At 39.2% G+C, this 17341-nt stretch overlaps 1 protein-coding gene across 1 annotated transcript; it reads right to left on the bottom strand.

The window, feature by feature from the left end:
• Window positions 1–166: 166 nt before the first annotated feature.
• Window positions 167–16665, bottom strand: LOC139663258 (protein SSUH2 homolog). Its single transcript, XM_071541882.1, has 12 exons — window positions 16550–16665; window positions 10649–10735; window positions 10313–10397; window positions 9969–10098; window positions 7908–7968; window positions 7541–7665; window positions 7320–7382; window positions 5809–5888; window positions 4795–4887; window positions 4543–4648; window positions 3502–3609; window positions 167–2600 (listed from the first exon to the last, which is right to left on the bottom strand). The coding sequence occupies exons 1-12, from the start codon at window positions 16572–16574 to the stop codon at window positions 2466–2468; spliced, it is 1098 nt and encodes a 365-aa protein (XP_071397983.1). The 5' UTR covers window positions 16575–16665; the 3' UTR covers window positions 167–2465.
• Window positions 16666–17341: the final 676 nt, after the last annotated feature.

The raw sequence follows: 17341 nt of genomic DNA on the forward strand, positions 1-17341 counted from the left end.
TGAATAATGAGCCAAGAATGCAACATCCCCAAATGTTTCCCAGACACCCAACAAACACACAGGATGATAATATGAAATATGACTTTTATTATGATAAAGAATATCATAACAGTGGTTTTGTATGACATGGCAGGTTAGATTCTATAATATAAAAACAGCAATAGACTTTACATTGTGGCATTAGCAGGAGGTTTAACAGCAAGGCAACAGACAGAGGTAGCTGCATATGACATATGCATTATGTATTTGTCACTTCAGCTGTATCACAGGTAGACTTCAATGAACATCACACCCAAAAACAGGATTTCTGCGCAGGAGTGGAAAGTATGTAAAAGAGCACAAAGTGATTTTGGTGATTTTCTGGTCTTTAAAATTATAGATAAATCACAAACAGCATGAGGAAGTTTAGAAAAGAGGCTGGAAATTCGCTTCCTCACTGCAGGTTGCGAGTCGCTGGTCCTGAGAGAATAACTTTAATAAACTCACATAATATTGCATGTTTGAATCCAGCTCACCTTCCTGCCTCACATGTTTTCTCTCTCTCACATGTACTACACTTCCTGAAACATAACCTTTAAAAACCGTAAAAGCATTAAACAAGCCCTGAATATCTTTAATCAATGGTTCGGATGTCATCAGGAACACAAAAAGCAGGGGGAAAAAAGCTTCTTCCATTAGAAATGAATAGGTGTAAGCTGACAAAAAAACCCACATCTTTAAAATGGTTTCCTCCTCATACAGTGACGGGAGCTGAAAGGAATGTAAAGGTTTGTGTGCCGTGATATGAAGCCAACACACCATGGATTATGGCTCTGTATCCTAAGAAACGATGTCTGCCTTAAGGTCATAAGGACATCCGCTTTGGCATGAATATGGCAGTACAAACATGCATAGTAAATATACACCAATCACAGGAGAGACTGACAGAATAGAGCTACAATGGCAGGATTGTCTGATGTGTAACACTAGTAAACAAATTAACATTTGGCTGTGAAAATTTGACTATGAAAATTCACGTTATTATATGCATGAAAATGAACTGGCCGGTTGTGAATAGATGGTCTACTACAGTGATTCTCAACCTGTTCCATATCAAGGACCTCTAATTTAGTCCACATTAGAGCCATCACGGACCCCCATTTGATGAGATTTTTTCTCTCTGACCCAAATCTGAGAATATTTTTATTGTTAGATATGATTTTGTCCAGAAACATCTGTATTGTAGATAGAGAGATAACAGTGAAACTATGACCAAAACAGTCATTCTTCTACATTCTCTAATTATGTTAACTTCTTGTAAATTAAATAATGGTGAAGTTTAACAATTCATCAATTTGCTGGGGGACCCCTGGTGGTCCCCGGACCCCACGTTGAGAACCACTGGTCTACTACATGAGATTTAACAGCCTTCAGGACAAAAAGCCCATAAGTGAGGCAGTGGTCAGTAAAAGCACCTGAAACACAAAGTGGCAAAAATGGTCCTGATGATGAAGAGAGGTAGAACTATATTTTACCAGACACTGACACACAAGGTTTGCTAGATTATACTGGATTATACTGTTGTGTACACGCTACTTATCATACATGATTCAGTCATATTTCTTTTCCTCTACAGCTTAAAAAGAAAGTATCAACACTCACACAACCTCTACCACCAATCTACTGACATTCAAATTATTGCTAAAATGAAAAATGGCATGCCACTGCTCTCTATTCATGTGGGACACATTCAAGAAGGTGTGATGGGTAGTGACTTCACCTTGTTGGCTGGTTATTAATATATGCATCAGGGTTTGGGGTCAATTCATGAATGAACTAATCAATTCCAATTCAACTGAGAATTGGAATTTGAAAAAAAACATACAGGAGACAGAATTGGAATTGAATTTGAATTTCAGCAAGTTGAATTTAACTCAATGAAATTCTGTGAAATTCCATGTTTTTTTGTTTTTTCTTACCACATATCTGAGATTACACATAGTGTTATACTGTATATTATACTGAATATCATGAAATGTTAAAGGGAGCTTTCTGGTATTTGATGCAGTACATGTAACAATAATCCATACTTTATGATTGAATGTGTTTGATTTGTTGAACTGTCTTTTATTTGATTCATAATGTTTGATTTATAATGTTTTTAGCGAGTCGAGACAAACTCTCTTAGAAGTGGAATTTAATGGAATTAAATTCTGTTTCCTGTCATTCCAATTCAATTCACATACTGTTTCCTTACAGCTGGGTGACATTCACACTCACACTCCAAATCCAAATGCGTTCTCAATTCAATTTCTGAATTGCCCCAAGCCTGGTATGCATCCCTATGTTAGACTTTGGTGGTTAAAAAAACAAAGTACACAACTAAAAAACAAAACAACTTGTCTACCCCTACCTGCCCTTCATTCACTGTACATAAATCTCACTTGTGGTCTTCTGGTCAGCATCCCAACAGAAGTGCCTGTTGTTTATAAAACCGTACATGCAGACGGGTATTTGGGAGTGAAGACTTTGTTCTCCACTCCATAGACGTAGTAGCCGTAGTCTTTTCCGTTGTAGGAGTAATGTGCGTGTGTGAGCGGCACCAGCTCGATGGTCTGCCGCTGCGGAGGGAGACAACAGGCAGGCGTGATGTCAGTGTCACTCACTAACTGAAGAGCTTGTTTACAAAATAATATATATCTAGTTAGGGAAGAAAAACTGAAGTTCATCACACAATATCACTAAAATACAGAAGATCTAGTCCGTAAATGAGTTGTCAAAACAGATTTTAGTGACCTATTATGCTTTTTAAAAGGAAGCACAGTTAGTCATTTTGTAAGAGTACTGGTAGGTGTCACTTTTTCAAAAGCTAGGTATACTGTATCTCATTTTGGAACACAATTCTTCTTCTACTTTTTCTACAAAATCCTACTTTTTTCAGGGTAAAGGTTTAAGGCCTCCGGTGGTGTTAAGGCTGGGCTTAGGTGTGAAAATCAGCTAACAAGAGGAAAACAACAAACCACCCAGCGGCATGGGAGTGAACACATGAACAGAAACCTTATCCACATCTTTATCAATCAGGATATTTTGCAAAGCTAAGAAGTCAATTTATTTCTATTTTATTCATTCTTTTGTGTTTCTGTACTGTATAACTTTCTTAAGTCTTTTTAATGCTTTGAAGCTGGTATTTGGACTGTTTCTTCCATAGAAAACTAATCCTTCTGATGTTTTTGTGTGCTGTAACCTATTTTTCATCCTTAATATGTATAAAAACTATGATGTATTCAAACCGCATAGGTATAAAGACTGATTTTAACTCACTGGCCCCGTTTATGTACATGAGTTATGAATGGATTGTAATTGAAGAGGGACACTGACATCTAGTGGCCAACGTATGAAACTAGATCTCAAAATACAACATGGTTTTTTTTGCAGCGCTGCGAGTGTGTACACGTTTGTGTGTGTGTGTGTGTGCGTGCGTGAGTGTGTGTGTGTGTGTGTGTGAGTGTGAGTGTGTCATACCTGTTGCAGGATGCGTCCAGTGGAGCTGAAGCGAGTTAAGTGTTCGTTATTCAGTCTCCTGGACACATCGCAGATCTCCTGGTCTGGGAAACCCTGGATGGGGTATACCTGGGAGGAGACGGAGGGGGAAATCAAACACACCCGAAGTAGCTACTGTCATTTCATATACCGGTTTAGTTTAGTTTTGGTGAGGTTAGGAGAGGACAGATGACAAGAGTAGATTACAGAAAAGAGGAGAGGGAACAGAAAAAAATGGTCCTTAAAGGGGAATTCCACCCATTTTAAGAATTCACGTTATTTCTGTGTCCCACGACAGTTCAGTCAATGTTTGTGAACTTGTACCACTCTTTCCTAAAGCAAGAAATCAGAGAGGGAACCCATAGAAAATGGTTTCTGACTTTGTGGAGCCATAAGATGCCATGTTTTCACATCAAAATGAAGTTTATATTCTTGCATTGCTCACAGGTATGAACCGGAATTTAAACCTCATTCGGGTGCAAGAACTCACACAAAAAACTTCAACAAAGTCAGTGTCCCATTCATTGTCTATGGAGCAGAGCCAGATTTCCCAGCGGCATCACAAATTCAAGGGTCAGTTCTCCAGTTTCTAGCTTTAGGAGAGAGCATGTTCACAAGTACTGACTGAACTGCAGTGTGGCACAGGAATGACATAATGTAAATGTTTTAAAATGGGTGGCATTTCCCTTTAAGTAGGCATGGCATTAACCCTGCCAGGGTTAGGGGTTCACTTCCCTGTGTAGTTCAATAGGTAAACCATGGCAAACGTCCTGATTTCTTTTAATGGTTACATTGTGACTCAGATCTTGTTTTGTAATCAAAACTTTGAACTTGCAACAAATGGCAGCATGATGCTTTTTATGTGATTGGCATCTCAGTGAAACAGGCGAGTACTTCCCCCCTTTTTCAAAATAACAGTTGCAGACAGGCTTGCGACGTTATTACGTGTATAAAATATTCCTATGCTCATGAAATGGAAGATTTAGTTGAGGTGGTCAGTTTTGGGTTTTTTGTTTTTTTTACCAGCAAATTCACATCGATGAAGAAAGGGTCTCCTGTCACCTTCTGAAACTTCTTGTCAGGGAAATCAGGCTGGCGGTCTGGGATGAAGTCAGATATATTGTTCTTCCTACACACACACACACACACACACACACACACACACACACAAAGACAGACAAAGAAGCACAGAGAGAGAGAGAGGGGGGCAGGAAAAGAGATTCAGTCACAGATTTTGAATGTGAATGTGTGTATGTGTGTGTGGTTTTGACATACCATGTAACAGTGAGCTGGATGAAATGCATCAGGTTTTGGCTGCCATGGCAAACGGAGCAGGTCCTGTATCCATGACCATGACAGAAAGAACACCTAGAGGAGGGAGGAAGGGAGGGACGGAGGGAGAGAGGGAGGGAGGGAGAGATAGAGACAGAAAACAGAGGCAGAATGATGGCTGCTCTTATATTACCGAAACAACAAGAGCTCATAAAAAGTCGTGAAATGAGCACGAACTCTGAAACGGCGATTTTCGTGCTGGGTACACGAATTATATGAACATTACATTCCTCCTCCACAAATTGGATTCTATGACAATAACATGAATTGGACACGACATTTCCGGCTAAAAGTTGTCTTACGGTTCAGTTTAGGCAAGTTTAGACAACTTGGTTAAGGTGTGGGAAAGGCTTTGGTCATGGTTAAATAAGAAGAACTTTCACTAAAAATTAAAAAAAATCACCTCAGTCTTTCATTCAAGCTGGGAATTGAACTCCAGTCACCGGCATTGAAGGCAAACTCATCCACCCATCCACCACCCGACCACAACACCTTTACTTTCTACTGTCCTACTTCAATGTGGATCTAGTTCCTGTTTACAGCCGTGCCTCACCCTCGTTCATGTAACTGTTTCGTGCTGGGAACATGTAATTTGGTGTCAACAAATCACATTCATTTCATGTATTTGTGTGAAATGGCGCGGTGGAAAGTAAGGATGCGGAGGTCGGATACGTTTTCCCTTCAACTCTTCAACGACTCGGGTTCAAGTCCCGACTCATGCAAAGACGTTTTCTACTGTGAGTTGTAAGCTCAAGTTTTTCCTATTTAACCATGGCCAAAACTTTACCTTACTTTAACCTTAACCAAAGTAGTTTTTGTAGTTTTTTCTGATTTTGGCACAGTGATAGGTAAAGCAGCAATCAAAGGTGCATAATTTTCCTAAGATGAGCCTATTGTACGAACGTTGTTGTTTCTGTCGACGGCTCGGCTCGGCTCTGCTCGGCTCTGCTCTCTCACCTCTTCCGGCCTCTCCCGCCACAAGAAGTGCAGCGTTTGTTCCTGGCGCGCCCGTTGCCATGACAGTGAATACAGCGCTTCTGCAAGACGGAAGAGAGGAACATTCAGAAGGACAGAAAGAAAAGGCAAACGGACTCTCCTGTCACCTCTTGTGACCGTGGCAAAACGTACAACGCTTCTGCAACACAGAGAGGAGCGTTCAGGTCCGGTGCCCAGCAGGAAACTCTCTTTACAGCACTGGCTTCTGCTCCTTCTTATTTTCAGTTTATGTTTTTTTTTCTGAGAGCTCAGCATGGTTTTAGCACTCAAGAGCTACAGTCAGTGTTGAGGAAGCTACTTTGAAAGTCCAGGTTTTCCAGGCTATCACTTAATTCACATTGAGAGCAGCAAAGATCACCTCAACAGGAATGTAGTTTTGTTAACACTCTGACAGCTGCTTGCCAGAAACTCAGAGTCTGGATGCAAATGCAAAGGCAAATAAAATAACTCTATCTGGGTTTCTCACATGAAGAACTGTAAGGAATATTAACTTTATTTTGTAATGTCCATCACTCTGACATTTTCACTCAGTCTGGTCCTAAAATCAGACCAACCAATCCAATTTGACTTCTTCACGGAAAAAAGAGGAAGGAGCAATCACTTTCTGTAGCGTGTAGTAGCAAACATACAACAGACAATTAAAGCAGTAAATAAAGATTGAAAATGCCCCCCCCAAAAATAACAGGTATTTGCAATGTAATAACCTAACTAAATAAACATTCACATTTTGAAGTACCAAGCAGCTGTAAAATGTAGTAAAACTAGAACTGAATCTAAACAACTGAACTAAAACTGAGTATTTGTAAAAAATAAAAATAAAATAAAATTGAAACTAAATCCAAACCCACACTAAAAACTGACTAAAACTAAACTGAGATTAAAATAAAAATCGAACACTATATATATATATAAAAAAAAACAAAAAAAAAAACGAATGAAAAATACACAACTTTAATAACCCTGCTGGTGTCAGGTATGGTCACTAGCGTAACATCTTCACACAAAAAAGTGACGAATCTAGAAAGCTGGACTCAACAAAGATGGCTGAACCTGCTGTGAAAACATTTTTTTTCACCCCCACAAGCCACTAATACAAAGAAATTTAGGGTCCAAGGAGTGTGCAGTTCACTGATGTCATGTTACATGATTTCTGGGTAATGAAGTCCTTCAAACTCTCAAAAATTCAAATATTATCCCTCTCTGCCACTTGGGGCCGCCAAAGTGCAAAGTTGCATAGTGCAGCTTTAATTTACCTATAAATCCCATTACGTACTGTATGTACGAAGCAGCTGTAGAGACATAATTTGAGAACATGGAGCCTCAGTGGGCTAATTGTGTTCTTGCAATATCAGGGGATCAAATCCAAATCACGAACTCTCTCTCATCCTTCCTGTCTTTCTCAACTATCTAAAAAAAAAGCAGAAATGCCTTAAAAATAATCGTAAAAAAAAAAGATAGCGTTTCCATCTCACCTGGCCTTTACCATGACAGTGGGTGCAGCGAGTTCTGCCACATCCGTTGCACTTGTGACACGGCTGAAACACACACACACACACACACACACACACACACATGCATGTTAGTTTGATAAGGACAATACAATAAAGCCTAAATCACATCCTTGAACAGCTCGTAACGTCCACACCCAGACCTTTCTACAGCTAAATAAAAGACTAAATTTGATGTACTGTACCTTTACAAAGGAGGAGTGTGGCACGCGGACCTTCTCCACCCTGTCAGTGAATATCTGGGGCTTCCACACCGGGACGTCCCATGGTGGCGGGCTCGCACCATACTGAGGCCCATCAACCGGCTGTCCTGTTGAGAATAATGTGATTAAAAAAGGTTAAAAAAAATGGAAGTATTGGGACAATAAGAGATAGAGAGTTTGGTCTTAAATATGTTAATCACATATTTATATTTACCAGTATGTCAGTATTTTGTTGGCTCTGTGTTAAGTTTGCCTTCTATTGATGTAAAGTACTTTGAGTTGTATGTTGTGTATGAAAGGTGCTATACAAATAAAGGTTGTTGTTATTATTATTATTATTAAGATTTACCATTGAAGGATTCAAACTCCCAGGCACTGGCTCTGGTCTCGGTGTAGGTCTCCAGTCGATACTGCAGGAGGAAGAGGCAGAAAGTGAGTCAGAAAGTCACTGGAGGGATGTGAGCGCTTTGGACTCGACACACAACACACAACACACAACACACAACACACAACACACAACACACAACACACAACACACAACACACAACTTCTTCTTCTTCCACACAGTCAGACCAGTGGAATTCCCAGTCACATCTGAACTTTGTGTTTGTGTGTATGATGCTTGGGTCAGAGAGATGTGGACTGAGAGGTCGGTCACAACACTTTTATACCTTTTAAATGAAGTGCTCAACCGTAACATTGGCACTGGCTAGCTAGCATTATCATGGCGAGTAACTAGTTCAGTATAATAATAATAACCCAAATCAGTCTATCAAATCATTACGCACATAAATGTATCATCTAGGCTGTGACCGGAAGGGATCACTATCTGCATTTTAGGGCACTAATACGTATGTCACACATTTTTTGTTAGTGTCCGAATCGTAAAATGATATTGTGGAATGATTTTGAGGGCACTACATATTTCCCACAATGCACTGCAATATGTAGTGAACAAGCCTGGTCACTAAAACGGTGATTTGTGTGGTTTCTGTGGTTTTATAATGATGGCATCCTCTTCTTCACCAAACCTCGTTTACTAATGCAAGTAAATAAACTTTTTTTGGTACCAAAAAGATGTCAAGCTATTCTAATTATTTTTTCTTTTAACTGCCAATTCATAACTAATTATAAGTGCACGTTTTGTTACACTAATTTGAGCTCGTTAACGCTAACATTAACATTAAGGTCTGTTGTTCAGGAAGGTATTTATCTCTAGCTGCAGGTTATACAGGTACATAGCTTATTGTAATGTGTTTTTTGTTCATATCAGCTGGTGAGTCCAAAGTCCAAAACGTGAAGGAAACCGCACACCTGGACTGGCGAAGTGCTGGCTGTGTGAAAATAAACAGAAAAAAGTAGCCGCACACAACTCCGATGCATAGAATATTTATTCACTGACATATGGTCGGAAAAAGCCGAGATGGGAACGTCGGTGAATATTTTTTTTCTCTTTAATGTCAGCTAGTGACACATATGTGGTCGGCTTTGAAGGAATATTGGTAACTTGTCAAATGTTAGAAACATTTGAAACATTTGTTTATGCGACTGGTGAATGCAGATGCAGGTTGATGATGAATGATGATGAATTAAGTGTCCGAATTCACTCATTCATCATGTGTGATTTACCGCTAATTAGTGCACTAATAGAGCAGCACTATATAGGGAAATACAAATGAGGGAATAGTGATCCTTTCCGGCCACAGCCCTAGTCTTGCTTCAGGACTGACTGCAAGCCACACTACACCTCTTCTTTGCTTATTTTGTTCTCTGCTACAGCAGAGTTGAAACTGGATGTTGGGACCACTGCCACGATTAGAGACTCCTCCATGTTGTTTTTCTTCAGAGGTCAACATGCCAATTTGCAGGTCAAAGTTCACCACATGTGAAATCTGTGTGAATGTGAAGGGGCAAACTGCTTCGCAACCGGAAGTTATGTATTTTTTTTTATCTGCTCTTCGCATGTGACGGCACCAAATATTTCTCAGAGGCAAAGCTGCTCTGGAGGCAGGAATAATCTCATTGGTTGAGTTAAACCTCAGTGGGCGGAGCCAAAGAACCACAGTTTTTCTGGGTTAGTTAGAAATGAAGCCCAGTGAAAAAGAGAAGAGGTAAGAGAGGAGGAAGTCTGGCACTCTACTAACTGAAAAAAATGACCATCCATTGATCATGAATGCCATGGCTATGAATGAATTAAAAAATATGTATATTTATTTTTATTTATATTTTCACCAGAGGTCCTTGCCATTCAAGTTAGCTTACTAACTTGCACTCTGAAAAACTTGCTCCAACATTTATAACATATAACACATCCATCCCGCCCTCTCTCCCTCCCTCCCTCCCTCCCTCCCTCCCCCTCCCTCTCCCTCCTCCCTCCATCCCTCCCTCCCTCCCTCCCTCCAGGTCGTACCCTGTACACAGTGATGGGTTTCAGGTCTTTGAAGGTGAGGTTCCTGGCAGGTTTGGAGCTGTACGTCCATTTGGACTCCACAAACTTCATCAGGGCGTCTCTGGCCACATCCTCCGACACTGTGGGGACCCTGAGGAGCACACACACACACACACACACACACACACACACACACACACACACACGCACACAGTATATACGTACATAAATTGTATGTATAGCTGTGTTCTCAAATCTGACGTGAAATACTTTTACAAAAACCAAAGTAACCATCTGTAAAGTAAAGATAACAAATTGGAGGTTAAAGTGTGATCTTGTGTTTGTGTGTGTGTGTGTGTATTTACCTGACATTGGGCACCAAAGTGTTCCTGTCTAGCTCAGGCTGGGGAGTGTATGCAGGGGGAGGTGGGTACAATGGGTTATCTCCATCTGCAGACACACACACACACACACACACACACACACACAGTTTCAAACTTTAGCTGAGAAGAAAAGGAAAGAGGAGACAAAGAAGCTATGAAGTCTGACATGATGCGGTAAAAAATGACAACAAACGACAAAAGGAGTGAAGATAATGAGGAGGAGAGGAGGGGTAGAAAGAGCGGAGAAAAGAAAATGAAGAAGAAAAGAGGAGAGAAGAAGAAAGAAGAGAAGAAGAGAAGAGAGAGAGAGAGACTTGCCTCCTCCTTTGTATCCATGTACATCATCCAGCCAGCCAGGAGGGGGAGCTGAAGGTCCTTCCTCTGGTATGTTAGGGTCAAACGCATCTGACAAGAAGATGTTGAAGGAGATTATGTTATCGTCATAATCAGTGCATAATCTTAATACTTAATCAGTATAATCAAGGAGAATGTATTAACACATTCCCTTTGATCAGACAGCACACATGTACTATGCACAGTAAGAAGAGAGTAGAGAGAAAGAGGCCTTTGATACCAGCTCATGCCAGTAAGCTTCTCACAAACAAGAAGGATTAATGGGATTGTTATTGCCAGAAAGAGAGGTTGTAGCCAAATATTGTATGCAGAGAGCACTACTGATCAGAGACAGTATGATACAGGAATTGGGGAGGAAGACTCCTAGTTTCGGCCTTGAGGTACAAAACAACAGGTGCTCTCCGTCATTTTAGGAATAGACTATCCCTATAGGTGGAGCATGGTATGAAGGGGGGTGAGAAGCAGTGGTGGAAGAAATATTCAGATCTTTGACTTAAGTAAAAGTAGCAATACAGTGTAAAAATACTTTGTTACGAGTAAAAGTGCTGCATTCAAAATCTTACTTAAGTCAAAGTACAAAAGTATTAGCATCAAAATGTACTTAAAGTAGCAAAAGTAAAAGTAGTCATTATGCAGAACGGCCCATTTCAGAATCATATATATATCATGTTATTGGACTATAATTATTGATGCATTAATGTGTTCATCACTTTAATGTTGCAGCTGGTAAAGGTGGACAAATTCTTTGTCAGACCCTTCACATATCAGTTGTATTATGTATCCGTATCTGTTATCTGAAGAATAAAGCCAAAGAAAAAGAATCAGAGTTTGTCTCATTCGTTCTGTTTTCATTTCCTCGAACCTGAAGTGGAAGTTAAAGAAAGAAGAAAATCCACTACAACAAAGACATGAAAAACAGTAAGTAGTGAGTATTAAAGAAAACCTATATAAGTAATCTTAGAAGTAAACACGGTGCTGGGCAGGTGAAAATCAAAGAATGTGAGAGAAGAACAGATAAAAACAATAAAATACAGAACAAAACAAAAAAGAGACAAACATTACAAAGTGCTTATGAAAATGGGTTTTTAAAAGTTTCTTAAAAGCTGTAACAGTCTTTGCAGTTTAAAAAAAAAAAACTACAAATGCTACTCCCTCTTTCACTGGAGATTTCTATTTTTTCCTCTTATTTCCCCCCCCCCCCCCCATTATATCCCTTCCATTCTATTGTTTCTCTCTGTCTCATTAATCAAATGCCCCTAAAGATATTAGATGAAATGAAAACATGAGGTATTCCTGCTCTTTTTCCTTTCTTCCCTTACTTTCTCTCTTTCATTAGAATCAGGTCTAAAGAAAATAACCTGGTTTAAATTAATCTTACAGGACTTCTCTTCCTTTCTGTCATGCTTCCTCTTTTCCCCTCCATGCTGCCTCTAACACCATCAATCTCTTTCTTTCTGTATTCATTTCTGCATTTCTTTCTGTCTGACGTTGGGATAAACCCGTTTATAATCTTCAATTAAACTTCACTGTTTCCTTCTATGTTAAATCTGTTTTGATGTCATAACACCACGAAAGAAGAGGATCTGCAGTCTTGACAGCAGGCTCTGAAGCGCTGGACAGTTTTTCTGTCTGTGTGAAAGGAAGAGCAGGGGCATTTCTATAGGAGGGGCTGCAGGAAACAGACACTCCTCAGGACAACAGACAGCGTTTTGTCCTTAGAAAGCTCTTCTTAAACGAACACAACAGACACAAGGCTTTTGAACTTTGAACCTGTAAAGCAGGTAAAAAAAAATTTGCATTCTGTTTGCTTTGCCTTGACCAGAACCTGCCAAACTGGTACTGGAATAGATGACTGCATGGGCCGTCACCATACAATAACTTTGTGGTGTGTGTGTGTGTGTGTGTGTGTCCTCCTGTCTTCTAGATTAAGGTTAGGACTTTGGTTTAGGGTTCAAATTAGAATTGGGATTTGATTTAGGATAGAGTTAGAGAGTTTTTTTTATTATGAGTGGCATGGGGGCGTAAACTCGATGCAGTTTTCTGAGATTTACAATTTAGCTGACACTTTCTCAACCGCCAACGTTGAACACCCAAAGGTAAAAAGGTAGCACACACACACACACACAGATCTTCAGGACAACATGAATAATCTCAATTTCACCAATTTATTCTGGCCATGTCAACAAACATGCTAACGTTTCAGCCTAGTGGCCTTCATCAGAGCAACTTTCTTAACTGCCCTGATGCAGTAAACTCCACCCATCTGGTGCTCCATGCGGGTTAAAACAAACTGTTAAGAATTATACTGCAAATACTGTGTGTAGGTGTGTGTGTGGGTGTGTTTTTTGTTTATTTTTTTACTGCCACATGACTTCTGTAAACAGAGCACACCTTGAAAGGAAGGCAGCAGATCCCTGATGCAATGACTTTCCACAATGAGCTACAGTATCTACCACTGTGAAAAGAGGACATCTACACCTTTACTACTCCAAAAATGATTGTTTAACTGTTTGGCGTAATGCAAAGAACCAAAATAAAAATGTGCAGGTCTAAGTTCACACCACATGTGAACTCTGTGTGAATGTGAAGGGGCAAACTGCTGAAACGTGTCGGAAACCGCAAGAAAAAAGCGTTAACCGCCATTGACTTTGAAGCACTTTGAACCCAATTAATACTTTTCCCATGATGTCACATGCATTCCTTACCCATATGGTGCTTTACCATACACACAGCTCATTGGCTGTGGCTGTCACCTGACTACAATCACCTGTTATTTTCCTACCAAGATGGCCATGTGCTCATGTAACAGAATACTATATATAGGTTCAATGTTTTGGAGGCGGGATAAAACTTAATGTGAAGACACTGGCTGGCTGAAGCGTCTATTTTTGGGTTTTTTTTTGTTCAGACGTTTTGACTTCTGAGACGTTCAGACGTTTGGCGCTTCAGCCGCAAACGTCTGCATGTAACCTTCAGCCAAACTCTGACTTTCCTAGCTTTGTTTGTGTAGCAAGAGCAGCGCAAATAATCTCACAAAACACCATACAATATCATGTTTTGTTTTTACAGCAATGTAATATGACAGAAATATACACAATAGCACCTTGATTGAGATACTTCCGAGGCAGCTATTTAGTGCGTCATGAATTTGCCCTACATGAACTCCCTCCCTCTCACCTCCCCCCGACCCCACCCCACCCCACCCCACCCAGCGGTACAACAGCACCCATTCCTCTGAGTGTTTCCTTCAGGCTCCCGCTGCCCGGCGGATAAAAATACAACAGAGTCAGTGTGCTGATGGTGTCACACAACACCCACACACAATACCTCCGGCCGGGGATAAAAATACCAGCGAGAAGGTGTTTCCCTGCAAAGATCTGGACCGAGATGGACGGAGTGTGAGAATAACATGAGGGAGAGAGAGAGAGAGAGAGAGAGAGAGAGAGAGAGAGAGAGAGAGAGAGAGAGAGAGAGAGAGAGAGAGAGAGAGAGAAGGGTAAAGAATGAGAGGGAGTGAATGACGAGAGAAGGCACAAACTGGACAATGCATCCAAAATACTCCTGAGGAGGAGTGAGAGGGGCTGCTCAGAAAAATACACACACACACACACACACACACATTATAATAATAATAATAATAATAATAATAATAATAATGATTTCATCAATCTGGGTTTCAGTGGAGAATTTTAGTGTCCCATGATGGTCTAAATGCGGTTTCAGAGGCTTCTCCATCCTGATAAGAATAACATTCCTCATATTTTTTGTCATGCAAATGGTAAAGATAAAGTTAAAGATATTGAGAAAACATTAGAAAATATCAGCTATTTGATTTATTTTACATGTTTCAAATAAAAATAATAATAATAATAATAATAAATATATGCAGCTTGGCAAACTGAAAAGACAATGCCAAGTTGCATATTATTTTTATGTGAAACGTCAAATAAATCAATCAAGATATCTTTTTGAGAGTGCGGATTTCCCTTGTTTTGGTTCTTGAATTAAGCCGACTAGTCTTACAAATGATAGGAGAGAGAAAATCAGGATCAAATGGATGATAAAAAAGTTGTCAAACAGCTCTGTGCAGAAATCATTCCTCCTCCAAAACCAAAACCAAGACCACAGCCAGAACCAGAAGAGTATCAGAATCCAAATCACTTTGTTTGCCAAATACTGCACATTCATGGTAAAACAAAGCATTTATTTTCCCATTTCCTTTGCGATTCTTGGACTGTTTGCTGTGATTATGTCACAGGATAACCCAGGATGTAGCGTTTAAATGGATTTGTTTTTCATTCTGTTCAGCACTAGTGATTTGATTTTATTTATCTATGTATGAAAATATGTATGGATTTATTGACAATAAATGCTCCCACAGCATTTCTGTTTTGATGGAGTGACAGTAAGGAGTGACAGGAAGGATGAGAGGGAGAGAGAGAGAGAGAGAGAGAGAGAGAGAGAGAGAGAGAGAGAGGGAGAGAGAGAGAGAGAGAGGGAGAGAGAGAGAGAGAGAGAGAGAGGCTGTCATGTGACCTAAAGTGAGTCTTTGAAACACTGGTGGTATTTAAAAATGCTTTACTACAACTAGGCTACTACTTCTTATGGTACTACTACTACTACTACTACTACTACTACTAATAATAATAATAATAATAATAATAATAAAAATAATAATACATTTTAATATTAATGTTCACCTGTGTCATAAGCATCCAAACATGCATGTGCCCCCTAACATATTTGACATTTTTATATTTCTCAGATATAAAATACCCAATGATTTATTTTGTTGTTGCTTTTTGTTGATATGTACAGTAACAGAGTAACATGCATGATTTCCCCTTCAAACCCATGATTAAACTGTTAACTGTGTCCCTCAGTCTGTCTGTCACATACACAAGACCCACTGGTCTGTAGACACCAAACATCCAGCTGACAGAATACATCTTTCTATAAATTCTGTGCGTGAGGCTCCTTTAGCAGTTCATCACCATGACTTTACAGGCTGCAGGCTTCAGCCAAAGGAACCACTGGCCCTTACCAAAAAATAAATACAGTGATCCTATAATCAATTTTAAAAGGATACAGTAGGCTACAAATATGAGAGAAAAACTATTAAAAAAAATAAAAATATCATGCAGCTACTAAAGATGAAAGAAAATACTATGGTAATACCATAGGAGGTAAAAAAAAACAAAAAAAAAAACAAAAAAAAAACCTACAACACCCCCCCCCCCACCCAAAAAATTTTTAAAAAAAACACCATAAAGTAACTATAAACTCACTTTTGAGAACGACAGACACTCTATAAGTCCAAATAGCAATATTATAGCTATATTATGGTGAAACTATAGGAAATAAAAATATCATAAAATACAGTATGGTCACTATAAACTCACTATTGAGTACTAGACACATAAGAAGTCAGTATAGGAATATTATAGTGATACCATAGAGGACAGAAATAAGTAGCCTACCATAAGATCAGTAACTTATTATTGAATACCACAGACATTATAATTGCCTCTAGGAATATTATAGTGATAGGCGGTAAAGACTACCATAAAGTACCATATACGTTTAGTATTGGGAACCGCAGACACTACAAGTCACTATAGGAATATTACAGTGACTTTCCATGACAGTGAATGACTTGAGATAATTCATCAAATGGATTCACACTGGCAGCAGATGAACAACCTTTAAACCACGATTACCCAGAATTACAAACTATAAACCCAAGTGTAAACCCAACCACGTCCAGTTCAGAGTCCCTGGAGTAAATGCAGAGACTCTGGGCACTGAAAGAAAAAAGTAAATAACGTGTCTTTTGTTCGGTTTTAAAAGTAGAACTAAACTCACCAAGATCTTCGTCTTTCTCGTCCATTCTCCGATGTCTCGCTTTACTTTAGACCTCGTTTAAAATGAGTGAGATCCGTGGAGAAATCCACCTCACTACCACAAACACCAGTGTTAAGTCGGCCACAATAAAATTAAACTTCCGGTTATAACTTTCAAAATAAAAGCCCTGTTGATGAACACGTGCAACTTTTTTGTTACCTTTTTTCGGCGTTATGCAAAGTACCAAAGTGAAAATAAAGCATATAGTTTAGGAGGAATCTGTAGTAAATTAAAATTTGAAAAAAAAAATTTCACCCCAAAATCTTCCTTTTCACTGCAAAACATAGTGATTTTGTAGCAGAGGGTAAACTCAGTTCACCCACCTATTCATTTGTGGAATACAGTTTTCTATTACAAGTCTTTTTTTTTATACAGCATGCATTATAGTAAGTAGCATTAAAATGATGTCCTTGATATGAAGATGGACATCTACACACCCAGACACTTTCTGTACATATGTAGCCTGTCGCTCACCTATATATATATATATATATATAAATAGCCTTCTTATAAATATGCATATTTCAAATATTAAATTATGATTTCATTTTTGGTATATTTTCAAATGCATAATTTTCATTCTTTTTTTTCTCAGTCTCAATACCCTCACACCCTCTTAAAGCTGCAATCAATACCTTCTCATGCTTTCGTTCATATATTTCTACTTAATATTGACTGCTGGACAATTGGCAAGTGTGGATATTTATATGAACTTCCTTTGCAAATTTATATTACAGCAGATTTATATTCTAT

The sequence above is a fragment of the Centroberyx affinis genome, unplaced genomic scaffold (assembly GCF_046629955.1).
Source record: "Centroberyx affinis isolate AG114_WGS23_722 - 3 ecotype Tasmania unplaced genomic scaffold, CSIRO-AGI_Caff_v1 ptg003966l_1, whole genome shotgun sequence".
In the NCBI taxonomy this organism is placed as follows: Eukaryota; Metazoa; Chordata; class Actinopteri; order Beryciformes; family Berycidae; genus Centroberyx; species Centroberyx affinis.